We start from the raw sequence: 22,976 nt of genomic DNA, 5'->3' as shown, positions 1-22,976 counted from the left end.
ATGAGACTTAAACTCGAAACCCGTATCGTTCGGAGCATGTTCATTAAGAATTTTCCATACATGAATAATAGAATAACGCTCTCTCCGCCTCTGAAGGGACATCAACTTAAGCTTCTTCAGCCTGTCCCAGTACTGGAGATCACGGCAGCCAGATATCTTTCTAGTAAAGGATCTCTGTACAGTCTCCAGCTTTTGTATCTCTGTGACTTTTGTAGGGCTCCAGACTGGACAGCAGTACTCTAGCTTGGAGCGAACCATGCTTTTGTATAAAGTCAGCATGACTACTTGTGACCGGTCTCTAAAGGCACTCAATGTCCAAGCCGCCATTTTTCTAGCTCCTTGAACTGTCTTCTCAATGTGAGGACCCCATGACCTACTGCTGCTAACATACACTCCAAGGTCTCTGACAGTTTCCTGTGGTGATATTGCGTGTCCTTTTGGTGTAGTATACTCAACAGTCTCTGGGTAGAACGGGAGCTCTCTTAGAGCTTTTGATCCATTCAGGGGGTAGTTTACAACCTCAAACTTCTGTTCGTGTAGCTCCATGTTGTTAACACGTGACCACTCGATGACTATGTTGAGATCATCTTGCAGTAACTCCACACTCGGATAGCCCCAATCAGCTTTGTGTCGTCTGCAAAGCTGAATCCGTTACTATAGCTAATGCTGTTCAACAGATCGTTGATGTACAGGATCAAGGATAAATAGGATCGGTCCTACGGCAAATGCTACACTGCTACGAAGTAGCGCATTTCGCCGATCTGATCTAGCGATGTCGCTGTGAGAAGCCTCATTGAGTGCGCGGCGCAGCACCAGTAACGCATCGCGGTGGACACAGTAACGCATCGCGCTACAAGTACTACGCAACTACAATACTGAATACGGACAACACAAGTTTTATTGCGCGCGTCGTTTAGTCTTTTTACCAAAACCTTGCGGTCAATGGCCAAAGTTTTTTACGTCCGGACGTAAAGAGTTACAGCGTGTGTCAAGATGTTACTTGTTTAAATTTCTTCGAAGTATCGCACGCCGCTTTCTTCTCGAAACATGAACTAGGCCCGAGGTATTAAGTGCTATGAAGTAGCGCGCGCCAGGCTAGTCCATTATAACACTGGTTAATGTTTTTGCACCCGGTTAGTCTATTAACAATGAACATTTGTGTGTTTAAAAATGAAACAAAACAATTTGAGAGATCGAGGAAATTTAATTCTAGCACATTTTACAGAATTAGCAAATTTACTAAAATATGATGCCCATGTAAAATTTGACATTTTATTTGTGACTGCTAGGCTAATTAATAACTCAATATAAATTAAGGGATACGTATAATATATAACTAGTTAACGGGGCAAAAATGCGCGGTAAAGCTTGCAACTTGACTAGTTTCCAAAACCCGCTTGTAGGTTTATAACCTACTAGTGACTAGGACGCGCGCCGAGTTGGACTCGTCGACGGTCCTTTGAAACAAATATTTCACGAGTATCACCCGTTAAAAACCCGCCAGTATCTGTGTAATAATTAAAAATTATTTATATTGTTTGTATAATTGATAGGTCTTAATCACAGAAATTAATATAATCTTTCTGAACGACTTTTGATAATGGATAATAAGTCTGAATATATTTTAATTACTGACATAAAATGCTGTCAAGAAAACAACAAATTTGTTTGTTTCTAATCTCCATTTATAACATACGTGGTTTATATTTTATACCAAAAACATCTTACTTTCTTTTTTCCTCTCCCAATCGTAATTTTACCATCGATCATTCCATCAATCTCGGACAATCACTTGAGGGACGTTGTCTCTTCGTCGCATTAATATATGTCTGAGTTGTACCATAAGCTCTCAAGGTTACCTGGGGACCTCAGGCTATTATGTTCATAAACATAGAATAGAGATTAGGCGGAATAACAGGCTGAGCGCGGCCCAGTAACTCTCAAGGGTGAACATTTTCCATGTTCACAGATGAAAAGTTTCGTGGTATACAGTATAGTTTTAGACAGAACAACACCAACCCTCAGTGCCAAATTAGAATAATGAATTTGGTGAAATGATATGTTGCTCTTTAATCAAATACTTTTTGTCAATCTCAATTACTATGGTCACGTGACAGAATAACCTGTCACGTTTTGTCTGCCCGCCTATTTCGAGTGTTTCATTTGTTTGAAATATGATTATACATTGAAACCTCTGTATACTGGGCCTCTCTATACCATGCACCTGGGTATAATACGTCCTGTCCTCTTCTTTTCCCCAAAATGTATGTTAATTAGCTTTCCTGCAACGAATGTGATCTATCATAAGTCATATATGAGACTGGAGACAAGAAAAATGCCATCTTAGGATGCGAAGAGGAATAAAACTCCTTGGACTGCATTTAATAAATTTCTTCTGTAAGGTCCTAAATAAATGAATTTAATAAATTTGTAGTGCTGTAATTAGTTTTTTTTAAATCGCATTTTGTGGTGATTGGAGTACCTATTCGGCACAATCCGTGCATACAAGGCTCTAATGGGGTATACACTTGACAGGTAATATGAGAGGCTACAGATACTGGGGATTGGAATCATATGACCCTCTCTTTAATGGGTTTTTTCTACGCATTGCACTATTTGTTTTCCCTGAGAAGCTTAGTATACAGAGGTTTCACTGTATCAATAATAATAATAATTCTATAAATGCCCATTGTCAAGTTTAGCTTATTCTCCCTTTGTATGTTTTATATCTAATATTAATAAAAATATCTATATTATATGGTAAATCATTTAAAATTTTGATATATCAGTCATTCTATTTATATAGTAAATGCAACTTTTAAATATGAAGAACGTTTATGTAGCTCCCGTTAAGCTTACATTTACACAGCAGAACAGCATTAGATAAGAGGATAACGTAACAATAATGTTTCAATTTCTTGGACAATGATGTACGTTACAAGACATTTGATCAACTCAAAGGAAAAACCAGGACTGATTCAATTTTACAGTTCTTCAGCAGACGTTCTGACTCGATGTCATCCTTTACAAATCAGTGCTATACGGATTGGCCACGGCAAAAATAACAACGCAGCGCAAAAAAAAATGGAGCGCAATCAATTGAAACCGTAAATGAGCACCGATCAGTCCTTCAAATTTCTGAATAAAATCAAACTAAACCATTACAAGATAGATAACAGCAAGTGTACTATGAGATTGCGTTCCGGTTGGACATACCCATTACCCCAAAACATGATGTCCAGTGTCCAAGTTAGGGTAACCCTAACCCTAACCTACGTCCTACACTTTGCCCTACACCATTAGACATCTATATGACCACAAGGCACTTTCCTACTCTTTACCATGGTTAACCAATTACACAGGGTTTTTTCCAAGAGAGGGATCTGTTCACTATTTGCCATCTACGAAGGAACTCCTTAAATGGCTGGAAGATGTCACACTGCAAACATTGACTCATAATTGCATTGTACAATCGGGGAGCCGGGAAGGTTTTCGGGGAATACCTAATACTGCAATTGAGTAAATATTCATGTTACATTCCTAATGTTCATGAATTATGTGCTCTTTAAAAATTACAATAGCTTCAGCATTACCGTGTAATATGTAAATGATCCCTTATGATATTGTAATATTATACGTATCCCTCAATATTTCAATATTTCAACATATTCTTCAATATCTAAGCAGGATATTAATAAAATGGGTGGCAAAGATGATGGATTAACCCTCGAAAATCTTACTCACATATGTACTTTAGGTGAGATTCTATTCTTTCAATTTCTCAATAATTTACTTTATCTCTAATTCATATTTTGCCGAATGATGGGTTCCTGCTTCAATGTCGAAAGGAACGGATAGAAGAAATTAAACCCGCTAAATTCTGTCCATTTTCAGGTACAGGAACATTTGGACGGGTGGTTCTAACTCAACACAACTTGACAAAAGCCTACTACGCCCTCAAGGTAAGCATCTGGCAATGTACTACTCCTGATTGGAAGGTGACGTGTAACTTAAAGGGAAAATAAAGTTTACAAGCCACTCAATCAGAAGTCTCGTACAAACGTTTTGTTTAAAGTTTATCAAACGATTATCGCTCTTGAATTTATCTCTGCCCCCAAAGCAAATGATAAAAACAGTTTTAAACGTTGCTCTAACTTTCTTCCACAAAATTATATCTGCTAAATGTCCGGTGCTATTGAAAATGACTGGTGATGCTAAATGTCCGGTGCTATTGAAAATGACTGGTGATGCTAAATGTCCGGTGCTATTGAAAATGACTGGTGATGCTAAATGTCCGGTGCTATTGAAAATGACTGGTGATGCTAAATGTCCGGTGCTATTGAAAATGACTGGTGATGCTAAATGTGATGTCACCAGTCAAATTCAGTACGCTCTTATGTCCAATGTCCATTCAAGGTTTGACCGGACGGCTAAGACAACACATTGTAGTTCGATCGATTGTACATTTACTGTTAAACCTTAAAATTACTTAAACACAGTTTAGTTCTGCAAAATGACATTAAACATTTGCGTATCGTGAAATGGAAAGAAGATTGAGACGAAATTAATAATTAATAGCTCGTGTTTAAATCATGCTAATACTCCCGTAATACTGAAAATATGATATTTATCAATGTTGTCCTATCGTTTGTTGTCTTATTGGTGTTTGTTGTCTTAATGTTGTCTTATTGTTGCATCGGTGTTCGTTCAAGTGGCCCAATAGGAATATATGAATTCCCACTGTAGGGATAGCTCTTACAAAATACACATACATTTTAATTTGAATCATCGATCTAGAGTCGAGACGTTTAATTGTTTTCATGACGATGATGAAAATTGAAAATGTATTGGCTACAGTGAACATTTTAACTCACTCTTACTAAAAGAAATGCAATGTAATGATATTAAAAACAGGTGTACTCAATAATTTTCGGCTTTCTCCGAAGACCTGATGCTGCATGATAATGGATATGAGAGCACTAAGATGAATATATAAATATTCTAAATATTCTAAATATTCTAAATATTCTAGATATTCTAAATATTCTCATATTGGCACGAGCGGAGGGTGGAACTTATTTTAAAGTTGGCACTCATTAAGTTAAAGAAGTTTTACCAAAAACAAATTTAAGTTTTTGTGGCAATTTTAAGTGTCTGAGGGGTTATAAGAATATAATTATAGGTGGGGGTTATAAAAATAACATTCCTCTGCAAAGCTTATAAACATGAAATGAAATACCTGCAGTATGAGTTATAAGTTATACAATTTATATAAGTTATAGAGAGATTTAAAAAGTAGCGTGATAATCAATCATTCTATCGCTCTCTGTGACCACCTACATCGTGCTTGAGTTATACAATTCACTCATGCATAAACGATATGCAAATCGGTCTTCAAACTTTAATCTCAATTCTGGTCCGAAATAAACGGTCCATCTATAAATAGTAAATATTCAGGAGGATCATCAGCGTTAATAGCATGTCAAGTTAAACTTTTACAAGCATCGTCTATGTTCTATTTCTGTGTTATTTTGCGGAGCGGAGTAAATAGTTTTTGTTAAACGACGTGTATCGAGGAGAAGACTGGAATTACGATGCGACTGTGGAAAGAGAAGCGTGGTACAGCATGCATGATAAAACATAGCTTTGTTTGATAAACAGAAGTCAGGAGGAGAAGAGGAGAAGAGGAGAAGAGGAGAAGAGGAGAAGAGGAGAAGAGGAGAAGAGGAGAAGAGGAGAAGAGGAGAAGAGGAGAAGAGGAGAAGAGGAGAAGAGGAGAAGAGGAGAAGAGGAGAAGAGGAGAAGAGGAGAAGAGGAGAAGAGGAGAAGAGGAGAAGAGGAGAAGAGGAGAAGAGGAGAAGAGGAGAAGAGGAGAAGAGGAGAAGAGGAGAAGAGGAGAAGAGGAGAAGAGGAGAAGAGGAGAAGAGGAGAAGAGGAGAAGAGGAGAAGAGGAGAAGAGGAGAAGAGGAGAAGAGGAGAAGAGGAGAAGAGGAGAAGAGGAGAAGAGGAGAAGAGGAGAAGAGGAGAAGAGGAGAAGAGGAGAAGAGGAGAAGAGGAGAAGAGGAGAAGAGGAGAAGAGGAGAAGAGGAGAAGAGGAGAAGAGGAGAAGAGGAGAAGAGGAGAAGACGAGAAGAGGAGAAGAGGAGAAGAGGAGAAGACGAGAAGACGAGAAGAGGAGAAGAGGAGAAGAGGAGAGAAATATAAGGAGGGGAAGTGTGCTGTTTAGTGTTTACGGTGGTATTCCAATGCTGGAGGTTAAGTATTAGTAAGTAAGTAAACGTTTTTAGAATACCTGTCAAGTAAAACAGGTGGTTAAAATAGTTTTAAAAACCAATTGCTCTGTTGGTTCTTAACAGGGTCTCAAATTAACTGTTATAATTGTCCTATAAGCCGACAAAGGTTTGCGGAAACGATAACGACGATCATGATAATAATCGTCTTGGAAGCAATTGTTTCAAATCGAAAAATCACAGCGAAACACACTTTATACTAAAATTGTTGCTGGCATACAAATTTCGAAGTAAATTTATGAGCCATATAATAATAACTTATTAACTACTTATCTCAGCTCAGGTCTCATTATATATCCACCAGCGGGCTATATTTTGTCTTCTGACCTCTCGCAGCCCGATGTAACAAGACACAGTGCGCGTCCAGCCCGCTTAAAATACAGCACGCGAGCAGACGACAATTAATATGACAAGTAACAATACAGCCCGGAGCACTTTCACTTTCAAACAAATTTTTGGGGCCTAAACTATTAAACTTTAACTATTACAAGACACGTACACCATATTTATGTCACTGACACTACATCTTAATGGTTCCCACGGCTCAAGGAATGCACTATATCACTTATCGGCCTCAGTCCCTTTACCACGCATAGCAGTGCAATATGATTGGCTGACATTGAACACGTGACGTGTTACCATGGTTGCAACAATTAGTGGCGACTTTAAGTCTAGAGTTGATGTTTATACAGTATACACCATACACGCGATCCATTGTTTATTTCAACTGATTTCCATTTCCATAATTGCTCAAGCTATTTCGAGTAATAATTCTTGAAATTTTAGGCCGGAATTTTACGTGTAATTCTATTGTTTTCCCGAAAGAAATTTTGCCCTGTTTTTTGTTTTGAAACTATACCGTCTACCACTAATATTGATGTTATGAATTTGATCTTTTACTCAACGTAAAATATATGTGTATATATATATTCAATGTCCCTTCGTGCTTCGTTATCTTGAGCTCTCTTGGTAACTGCAGATGGCATTCAGTTTATAGTTACACAGTTGTTTAAGTTATGGCGAGCACTCTTTTTGATAGTTTAAGCTGAATTTATTGTTTGACCGGCCCTACACACTGTGTACTGTAACTGATTAACTCTCATTGTACATCTGACGTGTTGTCATGGTAACAGGAATTCTGTGTTACTCGTAGTATGGATTGACGGAGATACACAATTTTTAATCTATGTTAATGATTAACATCCCGTTGACTGTTCATCAATATGGTTGGTGTGTAATACCATTATAGTACGTGGGATTTCAATTCTTCTATTGTGCTATATATTCAGTAATGTTGCCCTGTTCTGCATCTTACCCCAAAGGCTAAAGCATGATTTTCTATTAAATTTGCAGCTTTAGTTCGAAATCTTTTACTTCTATTTGCTATGATTGTTGAAAACTGTAAAGCGCCCGCTCATGGATATACACGATATCATTCCTCGCCATGAGGGCGGAACTATCGTATAGCACTCGGGCCCGTTGGGCCCTCCGTGCTATACGAAAATATCTCAGCCTCGGGCTGGCGCCCTCGTGGAGATATAAAATATTGCACGCGCACGCGCGTGCAATATTTAGTACCGCCCTCAAGGCTGCGGTGATATCTATATTTATCAGGTAATACAAATTTACAGAGCAATAAATTAATCAAAAATTCTTCTGAATAGGGCTGGGATATTTTGGTTGAAGGCTTTCCTCACGGAGGCGTCGTCTCTTGTCAGTCTGTATCGCTTACACCACATAAATTCTGACAGGGCTGCAGTCATGGCTGCTGAATCCGTTCGGGTACGACCGGTTCCTCTTCTCATGTGTCCACAAATCCTCGACTATGGTTGACAACTTGATGAGGAAACCCGTGGTGTTGCAGGGTGTTAATATAACCTTTCCACTTGTCGGTGAGAATAGTTGTACCCGGTAGAACGTGCTCCTTGATGAGTGGGATTAGGGTGTTGTGATCGCGTCGATTGCCGGTACACTCCACTAAGAAGCAGTCGCCAGTAGTTCTACAGAACACACCCAGTACCAATTTACCGACTACCCGTCGACCTCTGTTATATTTTCGTTTACCGAATTTGGATTCGTCAATCTCCACTGCCGACCCCACCAATCTTTCTACGTGCACCGTTGTCGAACTGGTCTTCAAGCATGAAATTTCGGATCGAGGAGAAGATGGACCGTATACACCCGGGGCTGATGGTTATGATCCGTGCTACGTCGCAGACGCTCAGTCGGTTGCAGAACATCCAGATGATGTGGAGGAATACGGAGAAGGGTAGCTTGCGTTTGTGGAGGATACTACCGGTTCTCACTGAGCAGAAGTGGTCGATGTCTGAACACTGCCAGCAGTAGCCGTCTGTGAACTTGCTCGTTGGGCATTTCTTCAAGGTCATAAAGTTGTTGCACTCACAGTCAACATCAGTTATCTGAATCGTTTACAGTGTCTAATCACATCTACCTGACTTTTACACGACTGCTATGGTTACTAGACGAGGAACCCGTTACAGCCGACCTACTCCTGCACCGAAGTGTGCCCATTGGGCCATTGTGCTTCTACTGGACACGTCGCGACCTCCTGTCCTAGGACAAGTTACAACGCTCCTTCTCTTCCTTCTCTCAAATGTTCCAGTTGTGTCCTTGTTGCCAGAAGTGGCTACTCTGATGAACCTCTTACCCATCAGATTATCCTTACTATCGACCCTTGCCTCGCTCATGCATCCTCAACATCTCTCCCTTCTAGACCTACTTCCTCTTTATTAAGATATTTGTTTTATTCTATATTGTAAACCAGTTATTTCAGTATCAATTTATCATCATTGATCAGTTGCTAAATTTCCGACTTTTAACTAGCAGTCCAAAGTATCTTAAATGATAATTTCAATAAATCTGTGTGTGTGTGTGTGGGAAATTTCCGAGCGGCTATATGAAAAAATAATAGTCGTGGTACAGAGTGTACGGACCTTAAGATCATGGAATGTGGTGCCTAATAATGACTTAATCATCCATGAGAAGTGAGAACTGATTATGCGGTTATGTGTTACTGACTCAGCGGGTTAATAATCCTACCCTTTTTAACTGCGGCAGTAAAATCCCGGCCGAAGGGATTAAAAGTTAGACCGACTTTTAATTAACGGATTAAAGTATATTACATATTCTAAACATTTTGTTGAATTAATGTAGTCTTAAACGAGTTTGTTGTATTAATGTTGTTTTAAATGAATTTGTTGTCTTAATGTTGTCTTAAATGAGTTTGTTGTCTTAATGTTGTCTTTATGTTGTCTTAATGTTGTCTTAATATTTTATCATATTTTGTTGTCTTATCGGTGTTTGTTGTCTTAATGTTGTCTTATTGTTGTCTTATTGTTGTCTTAATGTTGTCTAAATGTTGTTTTAATGTTGCCTTAATGTTTGCTTTAATGTTGCCTTAATGTTGTCTTAATGTTGTCTTATCGTTTGTTGTCTTATTGGTGTTTGTTGTCTTAATGTTGTCTTATTGTTGTCTTATTGTTGTCTTATTGTTGTCTTAATGTTGTCTTATTGTTGTCTTAATGTTGTCTTATTGTTGCATCGGCGATCGTTCAAGTGGCCAAAGGAACCTTTTAACTCCACAAAACTGCTGTTTGCACAAGCGATAACATGTCATTCCTTCCCACTTTAAATCCTTTTTGGCAAAATTGTTGAAATTAATTAGAAATATGATTTGTGATGCATGTGAGAATTCTCATATTATACCAGTGATATGCTTCAAACTATCTGGCTTGATGCAAAATAGCGCATCACTTCCACTTCCAGACCCGAAACGTCTATGGCCGAGACGTGCACTTTATATTCGCATGAATTTTTACTATTCATTAATACTTAATATTAACTTTGCGACTAAATCTAGTATATTGCAAAATGTAAATTGAAGTTGTCCAGCAGTGTGATACTCTCAAGGTCCACCCACTCAGTCTGATAAACACCCTCAATCATCTCCCTTCGACCTCTAAGTACGTCTGTCTTTTTACCACGACAGATATCTGCACTGAAATGACGTTAGTTTTCTTAAAATAAATCTCTCTCTCTCTACCACTCCCTCTAAAAGCAGCTGGATTGGTACAGAGTAGTTTACAACAGCACGGTGTTTTGAATGACGATGCATCTAAACATGCAACCAGCTATTTCTCACAAACCTTTTGTTATTATTTCTTCAGCGAGGTCTGTAATTATCCCATATGTGCCGTGTTGCGGTATCGGTGTACTCCTCCCGGTGTGCCCTTCCCGACCCTACTCTTTTGTGCTGCAAATAGATTGTCACGCTCCACACTTTGTTGTGCAAATCAAAGAAATTGAAGAAAATCGCGACTTTTTTAAAGAAGTTGAAGAAAATCGCGAATTTTTTAAAGAAATTGAAGAAAATCGCGAATTTTTCTAAGTGATTTTTTGAGGAAAATAACACAGCTAGACCCACACTCCCCAACCATCTAAAGAGAAATAAAGCGCCCGTCACACTTAGTAACCATCCACGCCACTAAGCAATCATCCCCCATTTCCCAATCTTAACTCCATCATTGGTAACTACTGTCGGCCTTCATTACAAATCATCATATAAATCATCTCTTACACGGTTTTAAATATTTCAGATTTTGAAAATGTCAGAAATACTGAGACTCCGACAGTTGGAACATGTGAAGAACGAGAAAGAAATCCTTCTCCAAGTATCTCATCCCTTTATCATTAAACTGTAAGTATCTCATCCCTTTATTATTAAACTGTAAGTATCTCATCCCTTTATAATTAAACTGTAAGTATCTCATCCCTTTATTATTAAACTGTAAGTATCTCATCCCTTTATTATTAAACTGTAAGTATATCATCCCTTTATTATTAAACTGTAAGTATCTCATCCCTTTATTATTAAACTGTAAGTATCTCATCCCTTTATTGTTAAACTGTAAGTACTAAGCAATAACATTGAATCTCCCGTGCTTATTAGTTACATTATTATATAATACGTTGAATAGCCAGATACACTGCTTATAATGTAGAATGTTTCACAAAATCTTTCCCAGAATTTCGAATACTAAACCAAGCATCCACCACCATCTCACGGGATTATAATATCAGCATATTATTCACACCATTCCATGTACCACTATACAATGTACACATGACTAAATCTCACAACCACAGAAATGGACTCCTCTACAACTACTTACTCATTACTTATATCTCTCAGTCCAGGGGTGTAGGAATGATTTTATTCATGGGGGGGGGGGGGGGGGGGCCAAATTCTAAAAATTTTTTGGCGCTTCGCCCCAAAGCCTGAATTTCGGGGTAAGGACAAAAAGAAATTACGGTATGTGCGATATCGCGATTTTTCAGATCCTGGCCTCACGACAAATCGCGATTTTTCAGTTCTCTGCGTCAAATTGCCCCCCCCCCCGCTTCCTACACCCCTGTCTCTCACTAACACTAAAGTAATCCTCCTCTTCTCACGCTCACACACCTTGGACTCAATCACCACAAATTGCTTTCTCTCTCTCTCTCTCTCTCTCTCTCTCTCTCTCTCTCTCTCTCTCTCTCTCTCTCCCCCCTCTCTCTCTCTCTCTCTCCCTCTCTCTCTCTCTCTCTCCCTCTCTCTCTCTCTCTCTCTCTCTCTCTCTCTCTCTCTCTCTCTCTCTCTCTCTCTCTCTCTCTCTCTCTCTCTCTCTCTCTCTCTCTCTCTCTCTCTCTCTCTCTCTCTCTCTCTCTCTCTCTCTCTCTCTCTCTCTCTCTCTCTCTCTCTCTCTCTCTCTCTCTCTCTCTCTCTCTCTCTCTCTCTCTCTCTCTCTCTCTCTCTCTCTCTCTCTCTCTCTCTCTCTCTCTCTCTCTCTCTCTCTCTCTCTCTCTCTCTCTCTCTCTCTCTCTCTCTCTCTCTCTCTCTCTCTCTCTCTCTCTCTCTCTCTCTCTCTCTCTCTCTCTCTCTCTCTCTCTCTCTCTCTCTCTCTCTCTCTCTCTCTCTCTCTCTCTCTCTCTCTCTCTCTCTCTCCGAATGGTAGTAGCAGTGCTGTGAGATGTACATGCTAGATGTACATGTGTGTTTATATGGTGTGCTGAACACAGGGGACCTGTGATGAGTTAATAAAAGTAGTTTTGTGGACAAGTTTTACAAGCTATAGAGGAAGCATAAAAACCGAAATGTTGAGATTGTCATTGCAAATATTGGACCACGTACGGAGACCACTTTTGACACTTTAGAGCGTGCATTCTGACATGGTTGATACGACGAAGATATCAAATTCTTCTGGTCAGGTGCTGGCATTTATCATAATATATGAGTTTAAAAAGATGTTTTGTTACTTTTAGCTTATCAGCGTTGATGGAAGTATTCAGGGAATGCGTTCCGAGACTCAAATAGTTGGCACTGAACTTGAAGTTGGCATAGTTGGTAACTAATGAGTACTCTAATGAATAATCCCCCCTGAAGGTGTTAGGAATGTTGTGGAATGTTGGACAAATTCTTAGCGTCATAACTGAAACAAGCAATGAATTGATTTCCTTCGCACGAGTTCTATGAGCGTCATGGAAACGCTGATTAATTGAGCATGCCTAAAATTGAAGAGATGAGGTAATCTATATTCTCATTCTAGTTCGAGAATAAATCGAGACTATTCTGCGAGGAGTGTGTGGTGGAATTCTACTATAATTTGTTAATAACCTAACAGATCCTAATTACATGTTATTGATAAAATCGCGCTTTCTTTTAACATGCTGCCTTCTCGCATATATCTAATATCTATGTTTCATTACTTATATCTTAAAAATTATCACAGATTTATCGAAAATAAGCGTACGTAGTACTGTTGGTGGGTATCTCAAAGATAGGAATAATGATTATTTTAACATTCGTTCGTGTGTTGTATGCAGTCAAGATGTTGCAATAAAGAGTATCTACTTTAACAATCTATAACTTAACTTTTAAACATCGCAGAGATAAAATGGAATTTTTCCATCAATTATTTCAATGTAAAATCCGGATCGGAACATTATTTATGAGTCGCATAGTTGAAATGTTTTTTGGGTAATTTTTATTGATTCCGTTTGATGCGACAATTATTTCAATCTTTTATCACTGATTTCTGGATTTCACCGAGATTGGACAATGTCTGTTATCCTGGCGTTCATTAATCATTTCAGCTAGTTTAAATCTTATGACTACATTCTTTAGTGATGGAAATGTTTTATTAAGCATCACAAATTCTTTTGTAACTAGGACTTTTAAAAATAGCTTTAATTCAATAAGTTGATTAGCATACGAACGCTCCATATTCATTGATAATGTGTTAAGGAAATTAATGACTGGTACGAATGGGTTCATTGGGTAACAATCTTTATTAAGACCTACAACTTTTAACAGTCTAAAAATATCGTCTAGATGACTGCCACACCAGGAAATCCAGTTTTAAAACCAGTTTTTGATCTCACGTACCGTCCATTTTACTGTAATCATTCTGCCTACATACCTACGGTACATACCTGTACATACCTACATACTTACTGAATCTGTAATACTGATGTTAGCTCTTTCAATAACAGAACTGCACTATGCAGCCGCTACAGCAAATAGACACGATGCCGACCGGCTATTAACCAGCTAATAGCCGCTATTGACCAGCTAATAGCCGGCTATTAACCAGCTAATAGCCGGCTATTAACCAGCTAATAGCCGCTATAGACCAGCTAATAGCCGGCTATTAACCAGCTAATAGCCGGCTATTGACCAGCTTATAGCCGGCTATTAACCAGCTAATAGCCGCTATTGACCAGCTAATAGCCGGCTATTAACCAGCTAATAGCCGGCTATTGACCAGCTTATAGCCGGCTATTGACCAGCTAATAGCCGGCTATTAACCAGCTTATAGCCGGCTATTGACCAGCTAATAGCCGGCTATTAACCAGCTAATAGCCGGCTATTAACCAGCTAATAGCCGGCTATTGACCAGGTAATAGCCGGCTATTGACCCGCTAATAGCCGGCTATTAACCAGCTAATAGCCGGCTATTGACCAGCTAATAGAACGAACACCGATGCAACATTAAGACAACAATAAGACAACAATAAGACAACAATAAGACAACGATAAGACAACATTAAGACAACATTAAGGCAACATTAAAGCCACAAATTCGTTTAAGACATCAGTAACAAACTTAGTAAGGCAACAAATTATGTTTAACACTATTTCTTCGAATATATTTTACTTTGTCACATTATACTTTACTTCATCAACTGAGTAATACGAAATTGTGACTAAAACTCTGAAAATGAAATAATTAGGTCTTATTACTTTATTATTTATCAGGTAATACAGATCTACAGAGCAATAAATTAATCAAAAATTCTTCTAAATGAGGCTGAGATATCTTGGTTGAAGGCTTTCCTCACAGAGGCGATTTGTCGATCGCACTTCTTCAGAAAAAGCTGCATTGCAGAAGCAGCACTCGTGGACAGACCATCCCTCGAGAGCTCGTTCCTGCAGCTACGTAAAGTGACGCTCCAAAGCATCTACCCAGCGGCGAAGGATATTTGTGATCGTAAATTGATCGACTTAACACGCCTTTATGCTCAAGGAAACGCCCGGTCAGCATTGTACCTATTTGCCCTAAAGCTTGCAGTTAGTAGGAGAGCGTGATGAGTCCGGGACTATCTACCCACTAGATAACAGAATATATCAGATTCAGTCATTTAACTTGGTGATCTATTAGTTTTATCTGATGGAACTAGGCGTTATACATCATACATGCAAGATATTTGCATTCATCTTTCGGCAGGGGGCATGTCCATAATCACCTGATTACACGTGTAATTCACCTGATTACACGTGTAATTCGTTGTTTTATTCTTCGTTATCTATTTTGGGATGTGAGCTTGACAATATGAATTGTTAATAGGGTCTCACTTCAACGGACATATTTAAGCATTTACAGAAGAGGTTCTCTTAGCTCTTCAATATTTGCGAAATAACTTTAGAAAATTCATCTGTATCCCCGTGATAATGTGCAAATTACCATCATAATAATCATGATAAAACATGCACTGCAATCTAGTAATTCTATTCGTGTTTGAAATTTAATTAATTATTATATATGAGAATCAAGCGTTACATTTCAGCCATGCAAAATTACATTGACATTATTTTGATATAAAACTAATGGAAACAGTGGTATTGTAATATAAGTTGCTTAATGTGTGGCCGGATGACAACTAACTAAACTAGAACATTAAACTTGATTATATAATGATTAATTCTGCTGAACCAACTCATTCCTGTGTCAGCCATGTTACAGTTAACACTACTTGCTGGACACATTTCCCAAGTTCACATGTACCGTATATTCATTTTATATTACTTTCTTTAATCACCACGTTTTATAAAATGTTTCTTATAAAACTCAATAAGTTTATCCACGTTTAACGTGATTGTTACAACTTGTAATGGTATGATGGTATTTGGCCCCTGGCCATCTTTTATTAGCAATTCGCAATACTTAGGGACCAAGTGATATTGTCAACTTCATATTAATAGCATTATTCATTTTTTTGGGCTACAAATTTCAGCGTACCCCAACAACTATTATGCAAAAGTGGAAAAAAATTCATTTGGGGAAAGGGAGAGAAGTAATAATTTTATCCAAGATCTTAACATTTCATTGACAACACCCCTGGCGATATTTTTACCTACATCAAATCTGACGACAATAACATTGGGACTGACGTAAGAACTATTGGTTTTAGTAAGAACTGCCCCCGCTATGTGGGCGGCAGTAAGGAGTGGTTAACTTTATTCCATTATAAATACATCAGGGAAGTTGTTGAGAGCGTATTCAAAATACAAACCATATATTTAAAACCGATATAAATATATACATTACAATTTACAGAATGGTTTTGATATAGGGCAGCTGTACAATTACTATGAGAGAGCTTGCAGTATCAAATATAGAATAGCAGAATGGTTTATTTTCATTACATTATGATCATGTAATGGTTATCAGTCAAATGTTAACTTTGGTGCTGTAAAATCTTATCCCCTCATATCTTTGGGTTATAAGAACTATTAGGCTTTATAAAGGTGTTATCGGTCAATAACTGATTATATTTGCAATCCTATTTTTGGTATATTAACTAACTGATCAAGTAAATATTTGCGATTTGTTAAGATGCTATTCTTGATACGTTAACTACATGTGCTAGCTTTGGGTGATCTTCTTGCTTTTTAAAATCGCTTCACCCACGCACAAATATTTTGCTGGGTTCTAAATTTAACCCCGGATCAAAACCCCGCCTTGTCTAATTAGTACGCACTGAACTCCCACACACTTTTAATGGTAATTTGAAAGATCGTGACGTCGAACAGTATTCAGAGCATACAATAAATTAAAGTGTAAAGTGATTGTGCTCCATACCCTAGTTAAGTGCACGTTGCCTGAGTGTAAAAGAATCCTGTTAACTACACTACTACACCACTACTACACCACTACACCACTACTACACCACTACACCACTACACCACTACACCACTACACTACTACACCACTACACCACTACACCACTACACCACTACACCACTACACCACTACACCACTACACCACTACACCACTACACCACTACACCACTACACCACTACACCACTACACCACTACACCACTACACCACTACACCACTACACCACTACACCACTACACTGTTGCATGTTACCATGGTTACTATGCAACATACCTACTCGAGTAGGCCACCAACTAGACCTAGCCTTTTCTGGAAATACTCAACAATACTTTTCCTGGATATTGATTTCTTTAAGACTCGACATTTATCGTGAGTTTGAGTTTAATCCCTCTTGCAATAACCATTCAGACGGGTCAACTGTTCCAAATTCGAATAAAGCCCGACCTGAGGTGGTTATGAACAGCTATAATTTACACATTATCGTTTCTTGGAAACCCGTTTATTACAACAAGAGTCAGGGAAGACTGGATCGTTCTTTGTCGGATTATCGCTTACTGGAAATCAACTTGATAGAAAATGTCCAAATCATTCTCCAATAAGTGAATTATTCTACAATAAGTAAACTGGAGTATGGGTCTTAAGATGTGGGTAAATAAATGGAGTATAAATGCCAACATAACGGCAAGATAATATGTGATCAGTAACTCCCCCACACGTGTACAATTCTAAAACAAATTGATCACGTGACCAACGACTTAACCACCTGGCGGGATTTTGCTTGGTGTCGTGCAATTTTCTGAGGCTAGTTTTAGGCTAGTTTGAGGCTATTTTTAGTTGTATAGCATAGTAATGCTTGTTATCCCTTTTATCGCATTATCCTCAAGATGTTTTACACTTTACAATCGAGGTCCTGGGTGCCTAGCTACAAGATACTTGGTGTCGTGCAATGTAGGGCTAGATCTGAGGCTAGATTTACAAAGTATACTTTACTTAAGTTACAAGTTATAACCCCTGTTCACTGATGCGATGTTTTATACTGGTTAATCCTTTTTACTGGGATAAATACAGCGAGGAGTTAGGCACATACAGTCGGAATACTTTTACCATTTTCATTAAATAAAATAAAACATTATTATACTATATTTTATCAAGGTGGTTAGCTTGAAACTGACATAAGGGAGACTTGTAGTCCCCAGCAAAGCTTCCTCTTCATATTTCTTTAAACCATGCAAGAATCCTCAGCAATTAATGAGCTCTAATTTAATACGAAATATCTGTCGGACCATCCACAATCAGAACAACCACAGCCAGGTTACATTAGTTTACGGAAATTATATTAGCATTTCGTAATATTTTTTATTAGGAAGGACGACTTCTGTATTAGTGGAGGCAAAGATTACACCACTTCTGCACCAATTACAAACTTGGGTAATTTTACGAATTTAATTTATTCTATACTTTATGTTTAGATAAGTAATATATGGAATACGCCCATGATTTCTGTTTTTATCAGCTTCTTAGAGGTTAATTTTTAAATTGTCAATAGCGTTGTTTTGCTCAACCTAATCTATTTCGGTTATTCAAATAAAAAATAAGCCCAAATATAACCCTCAAGGAAGGACTCTACCGGATCGACTTGGCCAGAGTTAAATGAATTGTCGTTATGAATTGGATTCCTAAATACACTAACCGCGCCTCATGGCATGAACCAATCATCACAGTGTAAATCCCTTCACACCCTTTAACAACGCTAATTTTATTCTTCCTTCTGGTTTTAACGCCCTCCACTTTGTTCAAAGATGAACTTTTTGGCATTTTCATACAAACTCGATGCTATAAAAAAATGAACTACATTCTGCAAAATCATTAACCAAACGATGCCCTGTACGTGTTGTTTACCTGATAAAGAAGGCAGACCAGCTTTGAGACAAATTATGAATTCATTTAATGGGATTAAATCAGGCCCATAATTTTATTAAAGGAATGTGACCGACTCCGATAATAAACAATGGAGGTGTTTTAGACCGATTAATAATGGAGGTCCTGTAATAATCGGGTATGACTTAACCGGAATCCTACCGACCTAGTGCAAGGGACAAAATGTTTAAAATCATAACTTTTAATATTTTCTGTAAACAAATCTCATCATCGCTCATTTAGCAGTACGTATAAAACTCTGAGATTGTGGTCACTCTGTGCACAATGTATCATTTCTCCTCCACATGGCAAGTGAGTATCCACACTGAGTACAGCATATTATGTAGCCTCTCTCTTTCTCTCTCTGTCACAGCGGGCATGCATCAAATCAGATAGATGAGCGAGAGAGAAGAGCAATGATAGTAACAGGCCACACAACTTTTATTGCCTAAGTGATTAAGTTGGCGTGCAACTTTAGGCTAACACGATATAATGAATCATAAACAATATGTCGCTTTGTCAAAGCGAGGTTTATTTATATATCATCTTCTGTACAGTAAGTAAGCAGCGTGATTAATCACGTCCAAAGCAGCTCAGTAAATTAAATTAAACATTGAATCAATGTTCATCGGCGCTTGGTATTAGCCTGTGAAACGTATTGACAAGATTGTATCTATCTCATCAGACATGCAGTCCACAAAGATAAAGCTCACGTGTTCATGGTTCTGGAATACTCCCCTGGAGGCGAACTGTTCACTTATCTCAGAGCAGCTGGAAGGTAAGTGAGTCTTTTATACTACCTCTTAGTTTCACATTAAAAACATGTTGAATTTAATGAATTAAACGATCTTGAGACATATTTCTATCGTATACCAGGTACCTATGCGATATTCGCCGCTGCCTTCCGTTTGATCACATATATACACATTGCGCTGAAATGCCATACCGCTTTGATCCATATAATTACCCCGATAATGCACGACATTTTTCAAGTATCGGGATGATATAGGGTCTAAAAATAGATCACAATCTACTCATGGAAAGTTCGCAAGTAGCTGAAAGCAATCAGCTCAAGCAACCGCAGGCCGCCAGTCGGTCACATTAACAAAACAAGCGTAGCGGAACGCGCGACAGTTTTATTATGTAAAAAGATTTTAAAAAGCATTCACTGTGTTCGTCACTGTTCGTGTGTGAGGTCGCGCGCGGTACAATTCATCGCTGTGGTAGGAATGAATGGCAATTACGACCATTTATTTCGACATGCACTCTCTGAAATTGCTGATCAACAAAATTGTAGTGTGCACGATCACCGAATATTGACACCATCTGTTTTAACCGACTTCTCATCTCCAGGTTTCCAACAAGAACGGGACTGTTCTACGCAGCGGAGATAGTATCAGCTTTGGATTATCTACATTCACTTAACATCGTGTACAGAGACCTTAAACCAGAGAACCTGTTGTTGGACACAGAAGGTCATATCAAGATAACTGACTTTGGGTTCGCTAAAACAATCGCAGACAGGTAGGTGTAGCCCACTTTTAAGTTTCCGAAATTGTTAACCGTAAAGTAGCTTATTTGGCATTTTGGCAGCCTTCATTTTCGTGCTCAGTAATATAGTAAAACTAGACGTGCCCGCATTCCTCCCGGTCCCACAAAAGAACAGGCAAACATGACTGGTACGTGACATACAAACAGACAATCCCCCAGGACGTGGACCCTCTGTGGTACACCGGAGTACCTTGCACCAGAGATAATCCAGAGTAAAGGTCACGGCAAGGGGGTCGACTGGTGGGCTTTGGGTATCCTTATCTACGAGATGCTTGTTGGGTAAGTACTGTTAAGTACTGTTGTGCAATTTAATTTTCGTGATCGAACTGCTTCTTGAATCTTGTTAGAGGTCGTTACGTAATCACTTTTTGGCCAACTTTTTAACCCTTCCCCCTTAAAAATACAAATTAACAGTTTGAATTGTGATCATTTTGTTTGGAATTGACAGGAATGATTGCACAGGTATCCACCATTTTACGACGAAAACCCTCTGGGAATCTACGAGAAAATTCTGGCTGGTCATGCAGAGTTCCCTAGATTTGTAGATCCCACGAGCAAGTAAGTCCAATGATTTATGATTAATCCACGGTAAAGTAAGTAAAATTAATGTTTTCCATTCTCTTGAAGTTGAAGATCGATTATTGAGTACGCATACAACATTTTCCATGTCTTAAAATGATTGCCAAGTCACCGGTTTACATCAAACGAATCCTCTCTCGACTTGCAAACAACGTTTCCCCAGATCGTTGATAAGAAGTCTTCTGACAGTGGACAGGACGAGAAGATTGGGAACAATGAAAGATGGCAGTGCGGATGTGAAAAAACACAGATGGTTCAGAGAGATCAAGTGGGACGATGTTCTGGACAGAAAACTTAAGGTAAACATTAAGAAGCCGTCATTATAAACTACTGATGAGTTTTTTAATGGATACACAGTTATTCTAAAATTAAATCCTTTCACAATTCACTAGACTTTTGAAACATTTACATTAGCTTTACTGTTCTGATAATGATATAAGTTTCTGTTTTCTTAAAGAATTCACACTCTTGGGACTTGTTCCCGACTATAAACAATTTATAAAGCAATTTAAATAGCAGTGTGCATGTGCGAAACAACCCTTTTACAAATCAAGGGATGCGAATGTAGTGCTTTGGTGCTCATTCTTCTATAAACTATACTGTATAACTATAACGGTTATGTTTTAAAGCGTGACTCTACTTTGCAGCCACCGATAGTCCCAAAAGTTGAGCATGCAGGGGACTCCACTAACTTTGAGACATATCCAGAAGAAGACTGGCAAACATCACAAGATCTTCCAGAAACTGTTGTTCAGAAATTTGACGAGTTTTGAGGGCTAGGGATAGAAACAAGCGCTGCGAGCAGTGGTCAGAGAAGATTGAAATGCGGAAGATTGGATCAAAGAAAGGATTTTAATCCAGAAGCTGGTTATTTTGATCATTCTAGTATTCTAGTTGAATGTTGACGACAAGTATCCGCAGCAAACTGTTAGTTTTAGTGTTAGCCTAATTAATTAAATATCCTAAATATCTTGTTTAACTAGGTTATGATTTCGAGTATTTTTGTGTACTCGGCCAAATTCTGATTAACTGGGGTCCTGTGCCTGGATTTTGATTTACAGGAAGTGTAATATAATGCATAGTTTATATCACTTTAAGACATTCACTTTAATTTATTATGTTAATAAAAACGAATGTAGCGCAGGAAAATATGTTCACTGTGTAAATATTTTATGAAAGGACTATACTTTTAGTCAGGGATAGAATGATAATCCGTTGGCAGTGAATGTTTAAAAGGATTTCATGAATAGATATACGGGACTTCCATCTTTATAAGTTTAACTAGTTACTAGACTCGTGGGCAATCTTGCATCTGGCGTTTGCACCAATATTTGGGCCTTAAACTTTTCTAGTTTGCCAATTCTAAGATTAATCCATTTTCAATGTCTCCTGACGACTTTTCCTATCCAGCACAATGATCAAAATATTAATGCATATTATGCAGTAACAAGTAACATAATATGTCCTTAAATGCTCGATTTTAAAGTAATCACTGAGGTCTTTGACGTTCTTAGCTCTAAAACTCATTTTTTTCGACCTCAGAATGTCAAAGACCCCAGATTGATGGTGAAAAGTACTATATCGTAGTGAAATCGTTTTCAACATCTAATGCCGATAATGATTGATTGATTCGCTGACTAACAAATCTGTTGAATGATTGTAGAGAGTGATCGTTCACAAATAAGGCTCAGGCGAGCCAGTGATAGGAGTTTGGGTGGGCAGAATGTTTCGAACAGACTGGGAAACCGAAGTTCGTGGTTTAATATCATTATTTTCACTCCAAATTTCATTGGCGCCCGCCTTCTCTCTTGTCGTTAAAGCTGCAATATAAGGCCTAGTTCCAAGATTCAGCATGTTCCTCAATAAGCTATCAACAGAAGACATAAGGGGCCGTCTGACATCGCAATAAAGCTGCTCATTCGGTCAGTGAACGATCTTTATTATATTCCTGGATATGACCCACTATTCCTACATATATAGATATATTGAGGTGTTCTGATGAAAGTGAAACTGTAACCTGGGCCCTTAACATTGGTGTACTAATATGTCAACAAAATCATAATGACACGCTTATTATAGGCTCTTGATTACCATTGAATTATTTAACAGTTTAATTTGAATGTTCAGTTATATATATTATTTGCGTTTTACTTTAAATTTTCGACTTGTTCAACTAG

At 38.2% G+C, this 22,976-nt stretch overlaps 1 protein-coding gene across 2 annotated transcripts; it reads left to right on the top strand.

Moving 5' to 3' along the window:
- Nucleotides 1-3,683: 3,683 nt before the first annotated feature.
- On the top strand, nucleotides 3,684-22,934 carry LOC134817549 (cAMP-dependent protein kinase catalytic subunit PRKX-like). 2 transcript variants are annotated; one of them, XM_063826724.1, is made up of 9 exons: nucleotides 3,684-3,757; nucleotides 3,895-3,962; nucleotides 10,907-11,007; nucleotides 19,355-19,447; nucleotides 20,023-20,193; nucleotides 20,380-20,499; nucleotides 20,683-20,778; nucleotides 20,963-21,098; nucleotides 21,447-22,934. In XM_063826724.1, the coding sequence occupies exons 1-9, from the start codon at nucleotides 3,700-3,702 to the stop codon at nucleotides 21,570-21,572; spliced, it is 969 nt and encodes a 322-aa protein (XP_063682794.1). In that variant the 5' UTR covers nucleotides 3,684-3,699; the 3' UTR covers nucleotides 21,573-22,934. The 2 variants fall into 2 exon arrangements, with proteins under 2 accessions (XP_063682794.1, XP_063682792.1); XM_063826722.1 differs by having other exon boundaries at nucleotides 20,368-20,499; nucleotides 21,447-22,875.
- The last annotated feature ends 42 nt before the right edge of the window (nucleotides 22,935-22,976 follow it).

This window comes from Bolinopsis microptera, chromosome 6 (genome assembly GCF_026151205.1).
Source record: "Bolinopsis microptera isolate Bmic1 chromosome 6, MBARI_Bmic_1.0, whole genome shotgun sequence".
In the NCBI taxonomy this organism is placed as follows: domain Eukaryota; kingdom Metazoa; phylum Ctenophora; class Tentaculata; order Lobata; family Bolinopsidae; genus Bolinopsis; species Bolinopsis microptera.
The sequence above is the reverse complement of the archived record's forward strand: the minus strand, read 5'-3'. Positions and strand labels throughout refer to the sequence as shown.